The 16,725-nt window shown below is 33.1% G+C and overlaps 2 protein-coding genes across 11 annotated transcripts; one reads left to right on the forward strand and one right to left on the reverse strand.

Annotated features, from left to right (window-relative positions):
- Positions 1–5,688: 5,688 nt before the first annotated feature.
- On the reverse strand, positions 5,689–10,828 carry LOC121263446 (lipoprotein NlpI). 10 transcript variants are annotated; one of them, XM_041166335.1, is made up of 10 exons: positions 10,416–10,822; positions 10,234–10,300; positions 10,103–10,142; positions 9,741–9,873; positions 8,059–8,130; positions 7,842–7,922; positions 6,912–6,973; positions 6,799–6,829; positions 6,058–6,166; positions 5,689–5,921 (listed from the first exon to the last, which is right to left on the reverse strand). In XM_041166335.1, exons 1-9 carry the CDS (start codon positions 10,695–10,697, stop codon positions 6,095–6,097), a joined length of 840 nt encoding a protein of 279 aa, XP_041022269.1. In that variant the 5' UTR covers positions 10,698–10,822; the 3' UTR covers positions 5,689–5,921; positions 6,058–6,094. The 10 variants fall into 10 exon arrangements, 8 of the variants coding, with proteins under 8 accessions (XP_041022269.1, XP_041022272.1, XP_041022275.1 ...); XR_005940261.1 differs by lacking the exons at positions 5,689–5,921; positions 6,058–6,166 and adding an exon at positions 6,288–6,575 and having other exon boundaries at positions 6,670–6,829; positions 10,416–10,817; XM_041166334.1 differs by lacking the exons at positions 5,689–5,921; positions 6,058–6,166 and adding an exon at positions 6,288–6,575 and having other exon boundaries at positions 10,416–10,821.
- Positions 10,829–13,818: 2,990 nt separating this feature from the next.
- Positions 13,819–15,365, forward strand: LOC121261977 (F-box protein PP2-B15-like). Its single transcript, XM_041164421.1, has 3 exons — positions 13,819–14,204; positions 14,475–14,593; positions 14,690–15,365. Exons 1-3 carry the CDS (start codon positions 13,938–13,940, stop codon positions 15,153–15,155), a joined length of 852 nt encoding a protein of 283 aa, XP_041020355.1. The 5' UTR covers positions 13,819–13,937; the 3' UTR covers positions 15,156–15,365.
- Positions 15,366–16,725: the final 1,360 nt, after the last annotated feature.

Consider the following 16,725-nt stretch of genomic DNA (forward strand, 5'->3'; position numbering starts at 1 on the left):
GAAAAAAAGCTGCTACCGGGCTCCTCATTTTTACTCTTGGAAATACTTTAGCAGAAACATAATTTATAAAATTATTTTTATTATAATATAAATATAAAAGATAAAATTATATAATTTATTTTTATATTTATGGTGTTTTTCTTTATTAATATAATACTACATTGTCCCCCAATTTTAAACTCCAAAAGGAACACACACACAAATTTATCAATGGTAAGTTTGGTAATTTTGTTAATATTTAAAAAATAATAATAATATTATATACAATCGTGAAGTATGCAAATACTATATAATCGTTTTGAAAAAGAATGAGATTTATTATTAAAAAATTAATTTTATTTTCATATGAAGTCTATATTTATTTATTATATAATTATATGACTGTAAATATCATTTCTCTTTTTTTTTTTTAATCATGTATCCCGCCCCGAGTCCCCAGCTATATTAAGTGGTAAGAGGAGCTATAAACGAGGGATTGAGTAGTTTTTACTAGAAGGGAAATGGTAGTATAACTATCAAATATGTACTCCAAATCTACCCACTCATATAATTTTTTATTTATTTATTTTTCTTAATAATTAAGAAAGTGACTATTAATTAATTTATATTTTTTTATTGTTTTCTTAGGTTGCGTTTGGATGTTGAGAAAAGTTGAGATGCATTGAATTTTTTATGAATTGTAGTGAGTTGAAATTGGTGAATAAATTTGGTAGAGTCCATGAGTTTAAAATATATTTAAATATTAAGATAAATTTAAATATATTTATAAAAAATTGTAAAAGAAATAGATTCTACCATTATTTTATACTTTCACCTGACAAGAAAAACGGAAATTGACTAAAAACATTTGCGTGCACCGCAGACATTGGCGCCAACGAAAACAACAGTCAAAACGTGAAGAAACGAAAAGCGGCCATCGGTGGAACCTTTCTTTCAAGTTGTTGTTTTTCATATTACTTTTTCTTTAATTTTTTTTTATCCGTTTCCTTTCATATCGTTTTTCATATTACCATTTCACTATTTTCATCACTTTTCATAATTTCTAGTATTTCTTATTTATGATTTGAGTTAAATGAGTAATACCAAGTACCATTATATATCTTCCCTAAAGTTTTTATTTGAATATATAAAATATGATTGATTTCGTTATTTTTAGTTTGTTAAAAATAACAAAAATAATAAATAATATCACCTTATTATTTAAATGAGTCAATGCATGTAAAAACCAAATTTCCACTACATTTTGTATGTAAATTTTTTTCTTGAAATTTTTATTAAAAATTATCCAATTAGTGGGAAAAAATACTACCAGGAACATGACCACATTTTATTCAATAATTTATTTACATATTAAACATCGATATATGTAAATAAAATAAAACCCATTTTACAATCTATTGTTTCATACTGACGTAACCAAAAGAATTGCAACACCATGTTAGCAATTATGTGTTTCTTTATTAACCATAAGTATGCTCCCACATTGGTAATACAATAACATCTCTAGTTGCAGCCATTGCCTGTGCCGATGCACTCGACATGTCAGGAACATGAGATTGTTCACTGGTGTTCTGATCCGCATTCATTCTTGGATAATCATCGGGATTGCTATATGATAGAAAATTCTAATCATTAGGTGTAACCGTGCAGATGAAGTTATGGATCGTACAACATGCAATAATAAGATATCGTTGCCGTGTTGGAAGGTATGAGGGCATTAAATTTAAAATTCGAAAATGCTTCTTCAACACACCGAAAGTTCGTTCAATGACATTTCGAATGGATGAATGCCGATAATCAAATAGATCTTTATATCCTTGGAATGTACGATTGCCATGACGTTTAGATCTGTGGTACCTTACTCTCGGATACGGTAGCATAAATCCTTCGGTACAGGAAAATGCTGAATCTACTATATAATAATAACCTGAAAAGTTACTGCAACATTAATCATTTATAATGTTTGAAGAATCTAAATTATCGCAAACTTTCAAGGTACTAATTAAATAATGTGTAAAAATTACCGTCTTCAGGCCATGAAAAATGGTTCCCTGGGCACCTCAACGCATCGATTAAAACACGAGCATCATGTCAATACAAAAAATAGACAATGCAAACAATAGAAAATGCACTTAAATCCATATTATTACGTATTGCTATGCATCATAGACATGGTACATGCATTAAGTCCAAAACATTTAAATTTCACTATATTAAATGCATAGCAATGTTATTTTTGCGTTATAAGTCAAATGCATCTAATATATCATACAAGGAATCGAGACCTATATACGAGTAAGATAAATTTAGAATGTATTTGTATTGATAATGTTTTAATACCTTGTATGAGGACCTGCCGGATAAGCGTAGAAAGTATGGCTGCAAGTCATACATGTCAAATGTTTAGAATCATTTTCCAGAAAATAATAATATGCAGTCATAGATTTTTAAGTCCATTTTGAGTAACATTGAGAAAATGCCTTCGGCTTTGGACAATACACTTCATACTCTATAGGGTATTGTGGCACCAGTGATCACAAAGGGTTTTTGAGGATTGTAATTTTTGCTTTAATTGTTGGATATGCAATGCAACCATACGGATCAACCAATAAACAGTGAGTAGCATGTAATGCAAAATACCCAAGGTACAATAAACAGAAATGCAATGCAAAATAACATAGCACTCTTTATCACAATCTCACGGATCAACCAACATTCCACCACATGTGCCAACACAATTTATAAGTAGCATGTAAGCACCATTATACATCACACATAATAAAGGATCCAACAGTCTAGTTGCCATCCAAAATAAAGTTTCTATCATTTTATAATTAAATACTCTTTAAATATTTTAAATACTCTCATTATAAATATATAGGTAATATTGTAAAAATAATAAGTCTGAAGTTGTTTGAACTTACACAAACTTATATGAATCCAACCGAGTTTTACAAGTTATATTATATTATTTTTTACAGCACTGTTCTTGGGAAAAAACCATAACATTAGGCAATTGGCACAATGATCAGTTAATCGATTATCATACTCAAAAGTAATACTCAAGTGGCCTATATAATAAAGCAACATCTGGCAAACAATTATTAGATGATTCTACTTGAATGAAATTCGTACCATATATTACTTTAGGATCTGCCTTTTCCTTTTCTATATATTACTGCTATATATAATTGGTTAGAGAAAAATAATAAATACACAAAAAAATAAAAATATTTATGCCTCCAAAATATTTCTTTGCTCCAATGATTAGTACTTGAGTTAAAGTTGGTATATTCATGCACACGAGAGGTACTGTTATATTTTCCATGATCTATATTTTCCATAAATCAACATATATCGAAAGGTTCATGCAAATGGTAACTCTTCGATAGAGCATTACTGTAATTGCATTACTGTAATATGAGCAATAAGTAAATTATAATTAAGTAATAAAAGATAGTAGGAGTTGAATGTAACAAGACTTTTTAAGGGAATTAATTGAAAAGGGTCATGTTTAACCAGCAGCAATTAATTGAAAAGCCCATGAGTTCAAATGAGACAGATTATAGTCCTAATGGGTGGGAGAAAAGCAAAACAGAATACATGTTGCCAACACCAAACAAAGATAATGCATACTGCACAGGACATTGCAACAGCTATGATCAGCATCCAGACAAAATTTTTGTCCAATATGGTGATGTAGTGGAATAAATCAGCTAGTTTGTCACCCATTAGGACAACCCTTAAGCCAAAATTTAAATATTCTTGTAACCCACTCTAGTTTATAGGCCAAAACAAGCCTAAAAACCAACACCATCCCCAACATTTGTGCGGAGGATTAGACGCACAACCACTTAAAGCCAGATAGGACAGAACTAGGGTCCATTACAATTTGATGGCCCTAAAACTGTGAAGGCACAAATTTGTGGTTGCAAAGATGTACAGTGTTTGCACAAGGAACGTGTAATTGAGGATTATGTTTTCAGTAGGCAATCACAGCTATATGACATTCACCAACAGATTAACATATGTAAGTGTTTACTTGTTCATAGATTCGGTGATACCAATCTTGCATAAGACTAGGAAAAATTGCACTCCATGTGTTTGAGTAAATTATTCTGAAATGCATGTAGTCAAATGCTTTCCAAAAAGTTGAGATCGTTGCTTACCCGGTACGAGCGTGTCCTAGGAGCCGTGATTGCTGATTTCTTGAAGGTAACCCTTCGGTTGATCCGCTTGACCGTGGAGGAGCTTTGCTTCCGTAGTAAAATGGTGGTGGTTTGGGCTGATATCGGCATGGGAATTATATAGGAATCTCAATACGCAAAGAAACAAATAGGGGAACAGAGGAGATGCTCACACGGGTTTACAGTAGCACCTATGAGTTGAAAGATTGGAAAGAAAGTTTTTAGCAGACGCAGAGTTCAGTTTGTAAAAAGGAACAACAATACTCTGATCGGCATTGTTTATTTACCACGCCGAAAGGATGTAAGCCAGAGGGCTGCAGCGGTTCAGACGGGAAGGACAACCCCTTCAAACTTCAATCACTGTTGGAGCACGAGGGCTGCAGACGTTGGAGGAGTTGACGGTGGAACCTTTTCCGTTGAAACAGAACATCTCCTTCTCCAACCCGTCGACTATGGGGGATGACTGTGGGGTTCGATAGCTTTCTAAATTTCAAGCTCCCAGTTGCGATTGGGAAATATTCACAGCGGCGCACAGTTTGGTTCACTACGATAGCTGCCGAGAGGGTTTTGAATTTTACGGAAATGAGTTTATGCTATGGAAGATGGGTTGGGGAAGAACGACGGGGAAAGAGAAACGGAGAGAGAGAGAGAGGGAGGACTGAGGAGTTATAACGGAAAGTAAAAAAAAATTAAAGGCAATGGCAGAGGAAGTCAGGAATCTCTGCAAAGTCGATGTGTTACGTCCATCTACATTATAAATTGAGTTGAATGTTTTTTACGGACAAAACTCATAGGCACCCGCATTGAAAGAAAAGGAAAAATGCACTTGACGCCTATAATCGACACGTTTCTATACGTTTTGGTTTTTGTTTTTTGTTTTGTTTTGTTTTGGTTGACCGTTGACCCGGTCATGTGAGAATGACTAACGCTATATTACGGCGCTTTTCGTCACGAGATAGCTTTATTAAGGCGCAATTTTCATTTCTTAAGACGACACAGCCGTGAGTACAGAGCCATAATTTCTTGGATCTGCAATTGGTACGGAAAATACAGTTGATCCTTCAGTCTACTATCAGGTTTACCAATTGAGAGTAAAATGAATGCTATGCATCACTACTATTCATTCTTATATTCTATATTTATAACCTTTCGTAAGATATGAGATAATTTTCATATAATGTGAGAGAAGACAAAACAAAACAAATACCTGTTAAGAGTGAGGACTCCCCATCTCTTGGATTCTATTACCAACAAATACATGTTAGGGTAATCTGGTCAATAGATCTGTAGTGTCATGGAAAGTCCATGAGACTCACAATTGCCATTACCCACCCACAGTGTATGCCTTTGCAGTTTGCAGAGTAAGAGAATAACCAACTTTTAATCATGAGAATATGCTCCAAAGCTTTATGATTGAGACATAGATGAGTTGAGTATTTGGAGAACAATGAGACAGACATCTTCAAAGATATTTTTGGTAAAGAGTGATCGTCTTCCCTTCTTTGGTAAAAATAAGAGATATTTTTATCAAGAGTTTCAAGAAAGCTGGCGAATCCTTTCCTTCTTCACAAAGAGTTTTGCGCAGTATCTCTTGTAATCCAAGCTACTTATGAATGCAACCATGATTAATATAAATGAATCAATGCAGCAACAAGAAAGTCGACCACATGCCAAGAGCCTGATGGTTTGATGACATATAACTCGATTCTCCAAATAGAAAACTTGAGTTCGAAAACCCCCACCCCCTAAAAAATAAACAGACTGACCAATACATGTGATTGAAGTCATTGTCATTTGGCCCATAAGGAGAGCCACAACACTCAGATTTTCTGTCAAAGTTACTCAGTTTTTTTTTTTTTTTTTTTCCTAACGGTTTGCTGCAATGTACATAAATCCCAAGATTCGAATCAAAATTGCTGTCCATAATCATCATATTGTTGGATAGTAAACGAAAGATGCCATTCCCTTTCTAGCTGATACTACATTTAGAAGCAAATTAACAACTTGGTAAAGAAGAGAGACGTTGGGGATTTGAACTTTGTGCTGCAAATTAATTGTTCATGTACTTGCTGAAAGGAAAGAAAGAAAGGAACATGAGGATGGGATGAAAAAGCTAATAATAAACCATTGTTAAAAGAATCGCATTCTAAACCATCTTAACATGATTATAAAATGTAAAATCTCCCAATGTTATGTAAAGTATCTGTAACCAACTGGGCATGGAAACCAGTGATTTTATCAATCATAAACTTGACTCTTGACATTAAACAGAACAACAGAAAACAACAGATCTTGCTATGACGATTCACTTGAAAGGCTTCTAATGGCACGGCTGCATTGGCTCAATGTGATCAGTGCTGCATAGATCTCTCTCGTGGTACTCCGAATCTAAGTAGAGAAGGAAGGCAAAATAAATCATACTCTTGAAATAGATTCTTTGTAGTTATAACACCCAACTTGATTTCCCTCAACAAAGCCTTACTCTTGATTATGAATATTATCTAAATATTTGTAAGGACTTGGGAGAGCAGCTAAAGTAGTGAAGAAAGCAACTTCAAGCATGAGCTTAAATAATTTAGTTCAAGCTCCAATTTCGACAGATGCAGTGAACCTTCGCAAGTGAAGCCATATAATCATCAGACCTGATATGGGAATACGGTATTAGATTTATCTCACTGTATATTAGTATTACTGGGAAATGTTGACATATTCTGGACTTCAAACCTCTGTCCATAAGGAGTTTGGCATGAAGCGAGTACGTGAAGCTTGGCTGCATCAGCTTTTTTCTGCACAGACGTAAATTGCTGAACTCTGGTCAAATATCCAAAATTTTAGCTACTTTGTACTTGTAAAACAACTGACAAAATGATGTCCATGATTTTACTCAAACGGCAAGAAGAGTAGAAATTACTTGGTCAATCTGGCTTTTTGTTTTGAAATCTTTTATAAACCAAAAAAAAACTTGAATAACCAATCTTGTTGGCAAGTAGAAAAGAATTAGGGCTTTGACGGTAACATCTTCCAGCTACTAACGATATCTCCAATTTCTTTTTTTAATAGTTCTAAAGCAGATATCTCCAATTTCATCATTAGAAGTCTATCATAAACTCATACTTTCTCCTACAGAGCAAAGAGACGAGACAACACCCAACTAGTGGAACCATAACCGCAAATGCAATCATGAAAACTGGGAAGAGTAATGCTACTCATCATCCCAACTTCCATCATTATTTCATCATCCTATGATGTGGCATTAGGTGATTGGAAATTATTTATTACATTTAACTTGTGAACTTATCATTTAATGCCACATCATAGGATGATGAGAGGATGATAGGAGTTGGGATGATGAATAAATTTTTTGCTGGGAATACCCACAAGCTGTATTGACAATCTATACAATTTCCCTACATATTCACTACAGCACATCATTGCAGAGGTTGCGAGTACTGATTTTTCAAAAGAAGCAGCCAACTTTGTACTTGTAATGCTTCTGGTATATGAAGCATGGTTATGTCACCCTCTAGTGATTTTAATTCTTTGAAGGAGTTTGAAAGAACTCCATCCGATGTGTTTGGACATGTTAATAATTCAGGATACAATTAAATACCAAAGCCCAAAATAATGAGGAAGGTTTAGAAGCCGAGAACAAACCTCAGATTCATAATAAAGCCCAGCATACAAAGAAGCATAAAATTTTTCATTCTCCTGGCCATTAGAAAATTCAGCAACAAGCTGTGAATTAAAAGTTATAGTTATCAGTCAGATGAACTCCTTGGAATTGTATACAACCATAGAGATCTTAATTGGATAGCCCAGTAAATATTAAAAAAGTACTCAGATTTTTCAAGCTATAGGCATTAAATCACACCTTTTCAGGATCCCCACCATTTTTAAACATGTTATAAGCCTCTCGCATGACGGGACGTGGATCTTTGCCAACCTGCATTCAGTTATTACTTGATAAAATGAACTTTATTGATTTTTCCACAGTTCACACCATGAGATCTACAATAAACGAACACAATCATAAACTCCCCTACTTAGGATAGCAGGTCCTTTATCTATGGATGCCAAGCTGTCAGAGTATAAATTAATTAATTAAATTCACTTCTTCCCATCAGCTTAAGCTTGTGTCACAGGTGGTGAATTAGCACAAGTAGGCATTGAAGTATATTCTTTAATCATAATATCACTACCACTTTACTCTGTTGCCTTGCAAACCACTTTTAATCAATTCTGCATAAATACAAACACAAACATCCTCAAGTTTAGTTCTGACCAGGTCCCATACTGAGAGGCTCCATAGTGGAAAGCAGCCTCTTCCTTTCACCCAAGAGAACTTGTAGAGCCAAAGAGAGGAATGTACGAGACAACACAACCGAGTCAGATGGGTGAAAGCATCTGATGACGAGAGAAATGATGCTGGAGTTCATTTGGGATGATATAAAAGGATAAAAATCAATGGTGGTATTGCTCATAGTGAAAAATGAAAATAAGAGTTTGTAACAATATATAAATACGGCCTGTTCACCTCATTGATAAGATGCATGTCCTTGAAAAACGCTAAAGAAAACTCTTTCCAACTGTGTACTGTGTTAAAATCTTGTATGACAGAGGTTATACCCTTAATTCATGCGTTAAATTTTCTGTAAACCACATATTTTAATAGAAGATGGTAAGTCCAAAACAGCACAAATTCGCACTGGAGTTAGTCATTTCTACTTACTGAGGTATCTCGTTCAAAGTTGTCATTTTTCAAGTAAATCTTCAACCCCTCCAAGTAAGAGATCTGGGAGTTGTTGCGAATTCTAGGCTCTAAGATGTGTGGCTACAGTTATAGACACAGAATTTGCTTTTATTGATAGTTTTGCATTACAATTAAGGATAAAAATCAATGGTGGTATTGCTCATAGTGAAAAATGAAAATAAGAGTTTGTAACAATATATAAATACGGCCTGTTCACCTCATTGATAAGATGCATGTCCTTGAAAAACGCTAAAGAAAACTCTTTCCAACTGTGTACTGTGTTAAAATCTTGTATGACAGAGGTTATACCCTTAATTCATGCGTTAAATTTTCTGTAAACCACATATTTTAATAGAAGATGGTAAGTCCAAAACAGCACAAATTCGCACTGGAGTTAGTCATTTCTACTTACTGAGGTATCTCGTTCAAAGTTGTCATTTTTCAAGTAAATCTTCAACCCCTCCAAGTAAGAGATCTGGGAGTTGTTGCGAATTCTAGGCTCTAAGATGTGTGGCTACAGTTATAGACACAGAATTTGCTTTTATTGATAGTTTTGCATTACAATTAAGAATTTTTATGGTTTAAAATTTTGTGGAACAAAATGTTATTGTGAGTTTATATTCCTGTTGCTTGTATTATAGTAAATTATAACTGAAAATTGAGAATATGGAATCTATCATAGATTTGTGTCATTAGTTGGTTAGAGGGGACTGCCTAATTTGGGTATTTTTAAATCAGGTAATATGTTCAAGTTTCAATTGAATCCAAGATCATGTTCCTTCTTTAACAATGGACATACTTACCTCAAGAAATCGTTTCCTTGCTTCACTAATTCCATATAGCTGAGCTTCACAAAGAAAGCACCATATGGACTCCTCCGTATCGTTTGGATTCTGTGCAACATCTAACCTGAATTGTTCTGCCCCTTCTTCAAACCTAAGAAGAAGAGAAACCCACTTCAGTCTCCTCACAACATTTTGAGCTGCGTTTTATCTCGTCTATTATCATGGGGAAATAAATAAATAAATAGATTTCAACAAATTGAGCAGACTTTTCTACTTGCTCTAAATACCACGACTTTTAAAGTTCAAAACTCTGTTTGTCTTTGCCAAAATTTCCCAGAAAACAAAAGAAACGGAACCAGCAAAGAATTATTATTTATTACCTATCAAGATAGTATAACGAGAGCCCCCTTTGCCAAAGATCTGACAAAAACCACCAACAGTTTCATATAATCCAATTCAAGAAGTAAATATTTACGTTACAGACAGGCTATCAAGAATCCCTATAACCTACATGCCTTTTGACGAGGATCCAACTCAATTGCCTTGTCGAATTCCACTAAAGAACCCTGAACATCACCCTTGAGAAATAACAAAATGTCCAAATTACACAGACCGAAAATCTTACAAAATCATGTACAAAAAGGAAGTCAGAACTAGTATGTGTAATATAAGATGAAGAAGCATAATATATACCTGCCGAAAGAGCAGCATTCCACGGCGGATGGCAACACCGGCTTCACGTGCATTGTTACCGCTGGTCAAGGCATCCCAGATTCCAGAAACTGAAGGAAGGAACAATCTTCTGGATAATGTTGGTGGTGGGGTATGGTGGCCGTGAATTCCCGAAGGAAAGATGGTGAAGAAGAGTGACTTAGAGTGGGTTTTGAATGGAAAAGGAAGTGAGGGTACAGAGGGAGTGAAATGTGAAGATGGGGACGCTAGAATGGCGGGTTTAAGGATGCGGGGTATGGCCATGAATGGAAAAGTGGCAACCTTGGAGTTGGCAACTCAGTAGTGTGGGAACGAGGGCAATAAAGAGCAGCAGAGAGAGAGAGAGATAAGGCGTACAAGAGTCATTTATGGTCAGAATTCTCCAAGATTATTGAAACTGATTTGGATTATCAAACTCCAAGGTGCCTTTCCAACTCTAATTATAAGTTCATCTGTTTTTCTCTTCCAGGTTCTAGAGGATAGAAACTTGAAAGAATTTGAATCCATTGAAAATAGAATCAGAATATATATATATTTTTTTAAAATAGAATCAGAATATTTAATATTTACATGCTGATGCATAATTCACATGCTATCTAATCTAGATATAGAAAATAGATAATTATACAAAATTATTTTTCTATGAAAAAGTGAATTAATTTGGGTGTATTGCCTCAATCTGCTGATAAATAAAAGCCAAATTCATTGTGATTGTACCGCTTGCAGGGTTGAAATAATAGAAGCTGAAAGATAAAATTTCTAAGTATTTAAGCTTAAGCCCTAATCATCTAACTTAATATTGGAGGAAGGTAAAACTAGTACTCCTCAAATTGATAGTATTTTATAGATCAATTTCTTCTCTTTCAAAGCCTAAAAATCAATTCACAGAACAGCTGGCCTTGTTTGGATATAAGAGTTGTTTCATCTCATAATTACAATTTTTTTAAATTTTTAAACAAAATATAATAAATAATTCGACTTTTTTAAATTTTAAAATAATACTAATATTAAAAAATAATATTCTAATAATATTTTATTTAATTTTCAACTCAACTCATTGTCCAAACCGAACCTAAAACAAGTTATTTGCAGCTGCCAAGAAAAAATATCCTCGTGCATTTTTTATTTGTACAAGTATCTTTAACTCTTATTAAATATGCTTGCTTAAAAATAAGAAAAATGTTGCTTGTAGCTAGGGCTGTCCTATCTTGTTCAACCCAAATTAATAGTAGGAAAAATACTATTTTACTCACTTAATTTGTTCCCTTAATTTGACATATTTTAATTTTTTTTAATTTTATTTTACTTAATAATTAAGGAATTGAATATTAATGTATTGATATTTTTTTTTATATTTTTTAAAAATATTTTAAAATGATGAAAAAAATATAAAAAAATTAAAAAAAATAAAAACAAAATTTTGACTTGATGAGTGGTGCACACTGAGCAACAAAATAACACCGCTCTAATAGTATTTTATAGGTCAAATTCTTCTCTTTCAAAGCCAAAAAATCAGCCGGAGCATTTATAATCCAAACAAGTTATTTGCAGCTGTCAAGAAAAAATATCCTTGTGCATTTTTTATTTGTACAACTATCTTTTAACGCTTATTTAAATATGCTTGCTTAGGTTTAAAAAAAAAAAAAGAGTAGTTTTTGATGAATTTAGGGCTGTGATTGAGTCGAACTAACCGATCTTTGAATTGTTGAGGTAACTCGAGTTCGACTCGGAAACAATTTTGAGTCAAATCAGCTCGATTTGACTTGTTTAATTTTTTACTTTTTTTAACAAAATATAATAATTAAAATTTAGAGAAATTGCAAAAAAATTTCTAAATTTTATAGAATTTTACAACTAAGAAGTAGACCCTCTCTCTTGAATTATAAAATTGTAGAAATTTATAAATAATTAATATGTAACTAATTGATATTTATCTATAATAACCATATATTACGTCTACATAAATTACTATTACAATACATATAATACAATATAGTATGAGAAGTGTTATAGCTATAAAAAAAATTACTCAAAAATAATCTTATAAATTGACGTACCTTTATATGATCTGTCAGATTTACTTTACAATAAAAGTAATTTTATAATTTAATAAACTACATCAAGTTATATCAATTTGTGAGATTACTTTTGTATAATCACTTTGTAGCTAAAATATTTCTCTAATAGTATTTATCAACACTTCATAAATAATTTTACATACTAGTATATGAAATTATTAAATTCTACCAACTAACTATTAGAGAAAGAGAAATGTATATATATATATATATATTTATCGATATATGAATGAGTTTTAATTCAATCAAGTTAACAAGTTGAATCGAGCACAATCAAGTAAGGCTTAATAAACTTTAATCTAGTTTAGTTTGGATTATGCGTCATTTACTAACTAAGTGGATTTTTTTTATATATATTTTATGAACCAAGTTTTTTCTCATACTGATTTGAGTTTAACGGTATTAAGCAAAACTATCGAAGTTGATTTACAACTGAGATAAGGCTGTCCTATCTTATCTTGTTCAACCCAGGTTGTCCATGTGATGTTGTCACACTTGTTAGTCCCAAATTGATCTTGGAAAACCAAAAAAGTCACCATTTAAAGGGTAGAATTAAAAATTCAAAAAGTCAATCCGTCAAATGCCTATATATATATATATATATATATATATAAATAATAGAATGGGTAAGTTTAATAAAAAAGTTATCCCCAGGAGCCCACGCTTGCTATCACATTCACACCAATGGTGTCGTTTTGTGGCTGTCAACTTCTTGGAATGAAAAGAGATATTCTCTCTCTTTCTTTATATAATAAAAGAGTAACCATCTCATAATATATTTCACAGTATATATTTTAAAGTGATATTATTTTTATAAAATGATATTATTTTTATAAAATATTTTATTAAAATTACCTTTTTTTTAAATATAATTATGTAATATTTTATAAAAAATGATGTTTATTATTTTTGATAATAAAATACAGTCGAATTTCAATTCTCGCTAGCAGTCCGGTCAAACCCAGAACAACGTACACTTCTTTTTTTTCCCAGATTTCCAATGTTGACGTCGCAAACAATCAGACCAACGTCCATGGATAATAATATTATATAATAGCTGCCGGCTCTAAAAGTAAAGAGAAAATAATCTTAATTCAACGTCCAACATACGTCACATTGGGATATATGAAAAAATTATTTATTATTTATTATTTTCTTATTTTCTTATCATCTTAACCTGATATTAGAGAATAAATTTACAAGTAATATATAATAAATAATTCATAATTATTTTATTATTATTTTCAGCGCGTCCAAAACTTGACCGAAATGTTAAGAGTTTTGAAGCATATATATATATAATAATAAAAGTATCGTCAAGAACTTCACAGGCAAAGAATTTTAAGACCCAGAAACCCAAGACAAAGACATATATTATTAGTTTTGATTCTCAGTTAATTGTTCAAGATTTTGTGTCAAAACTCGAATGGGAGAAGGCATGGGCATGGATATGTTGCCAGAAGACTCTGTTTCCACAATTCTGTCCTACACCTCTCCATCAGATGCATGCAGATCTTCAATGGTGTCCTCCACCTTTCTTTCTGCGGCAGAGTCCGATGGTGTGTGGGAGAGGTTTTTGCCGAATGATTACGAGGATGTTGTCTCCAGGTTGGTCACTCCTCTGACGTTTACTAAAAAGAAGGAACTTTTTCTTCTTCTCTGCAATCCGGTTCTCATAGATGCTGGCAAGAAGGTAGGTTTGAAATGATCTCCAAAACCTCTCATTTTTCTCACTCTCATGATCTCATGCACATATTCTCTGCATACCCTCTTCATCATGCATCTCTTAGTTCAGATACTCTTTGCTCCAAAGAACTTTGAAGTTTGCAAAAGGGAAGTGTTACATATTCAATATACAATATAGAGCTTCAAAGCTGCTAGAGAAGATGTATGGATGAGAAAACTAAAATTATGCATACATCTCTAAATTTTCCGTTTTGTTTATGTTCCAAATAAAAAACAGAGCTTCAAGTTGGAGAAACCATCTGGCAAAAAATCTTATATGCTGTCTGCAAGAGAACTTTCCATTACATGGAGCGACGAACCCCTGTATTGGAGCTGGAGATCCATACCCGAATCAAGGTTGTTTTTCTCTTCTTCTTTTCTGATATAGAGCGAGAGTGGGGAGCAAACAACAAAGCATCCAACTTTTTCATTTTTTTCTTCAACAATCAACAGGTTCTCGGAAGTGGCTGAGCTTAGAACAACAAATTGGTTAGAAATCCATGGCAGAATTAAAACTCAAAATCTATCACCAAATACAACGTATGGTGCTTATCTTGTATTGAAAATTTATGATCGTGCATATGGGTTGGATTCAATACCATCTGAAATATCAGTCTCAGTGGGTGACAAAATATGCAATGGCACGGCTTATCTGCGTCAAGGGGATCGAAAGAAACAACAGATGGAATCCCTGTTTTACATGAACCGCGTTGAGATGTTGAGAAAGAGAGTGGGGGAAGGAGACGGCCGAGAGGTCCCAAGAGAGAGAGATGATGGGTGGATGGAGATTGAGCTGGGGGAGTTCTTTAGTGGGGAAGATTCTGAGGAGGTGAAGATGAGCTTGATGGAGGTCAAGGGTTATCAATTGAAAGGAGGACTGGTCATTGAAGGAATTGAAGTAAGGCCTAAAGACCAATGAAATGAAGGATTATTTACTCTGGATTGAGTGTAGAAAACAAGTGCTGCAGAGGGTTTAGGTATCGGGGTGTTTGCTTTTTCATATTAGGTGTTTCAATTGATTCTTTCATTTGTTTTTCATGTTGAACTGAAAATTGTGTAATAAGAGTCTCTTCTGTGCGTGTGGACTGCATCAAAATTATTTTAGGAGTAATGCTATGAGGTTTGGGCATGTCATGGACTCTGATGAATGATCTTCCCCATACATACTTTAGCACTGTTTTTTTATGACGAGTCTTTCTACTTGCAAGCCGGCATAAGAATAAACCACTCATACTACTTGCGTGACAACATTTGATTTGTAAAAGAAATTATACATTTGCTATAAAAGAACAATATTAACTTTTTTCATAGATTTTATCATCTTTAATTATACTGGTGTGATGCAGTTTAAACTACTTCATAAATTAACATTTAAACGAAAAGTCATTTAAACGTGGCAACAAGTATCCCAAGTCATCATAGAGTTCCGGGACAGACTTGGGGGCTTATTTTTTATGCTTCTCATTTTTTCCCCAAAACTATCTGCACCAAAGAAAATAAAGAAATCAAAAATAGAATTAATCAATCCATCCACGTGACGTTGACATCTGCTTTTAAAACATAGCCCAAATCCCCTGAAATTATGCCTCCTTTTGGGTGTCTGTGATGTCCTCATGCGTTCCCACCATGTTGTCATATAAAACAAGGAAAATACTACTTTGGTCCATTTAATTTGACCGTCTTATTTGACCTTTGGTTATTTTTTTTTATTTAATAGAGGAAGTTATTTTAAATATATTAGTGTATTTTTTAAAAAAAAATATTTAAATATATTAAAAAAATATATACAAAAAACACCTGAACGGTACATCTAACGATAAAAGTGAGACGACATAATAACCCCACCCATAAAACAAATAAAAAAAAGGATGTCGTCATGTTAACAACATTATTGGAAATTCTGCTTAATGGGATTCGTTACTCATCGTATCTACATACAACACACTTCACTTATTTTTATTTATTTTGTTCTTCCTAAACTAATTTAGTTTTTATATTCATCATTCATACACTACACAATTGATAAGAGAAAAAAATAAAAAAATAAATAAAAAATAATATGTAGTATATGATTTGAGAATGATGAGTATAATTTTTCAACAAAAATATACTTAATTACCTTAAAAATATGCTTATAAAGTACCGGAATTTGGGAAAGAAAGCCCCAAATGGGCTTCAAAACTTCCTTAGCTTATTCAGTATTGATGATTATATGCCAAGAGTTCAAACAACTGCCAAGGGTTCAGTTCTACCAGTTACATCCACATGGGTTATCGTCTTTTTCCACACTTCTAAATTCTAACCAAGGGGTCAACTCCGTTCTTAAAACAAGAAGCCAACACAAATTAAACATTGACAGAAATAACAATAAGGTGTAGACATAATCACAAATCAATTATGTTATTAACACAAAAGTGGGTTTGAAAGCCTGCTCACTTTATGCAAATATTGATGATTATATATGCTTCGAGAATATGAGGTTGCAAAAC

The sequence above is a fragment of the Juglans microcarpa x Juglans regia genome, chromosome 4S (genome assembly GCF_004785595.1).
Source record: "Juglans microcarpa x Juglans regia isolate MS1-56 chromosome 4S, Jm3101_v1.0, whole genome shotgun sequence".
NCBI classification, from domain to species: domain Eukaryota; kingdom Viridiplantae; phylum Streptophyta; class Magnoliopsida; order Fagales; family Juglandaceae; genus Juglans; species Juglans microcarpa x Juglans regia.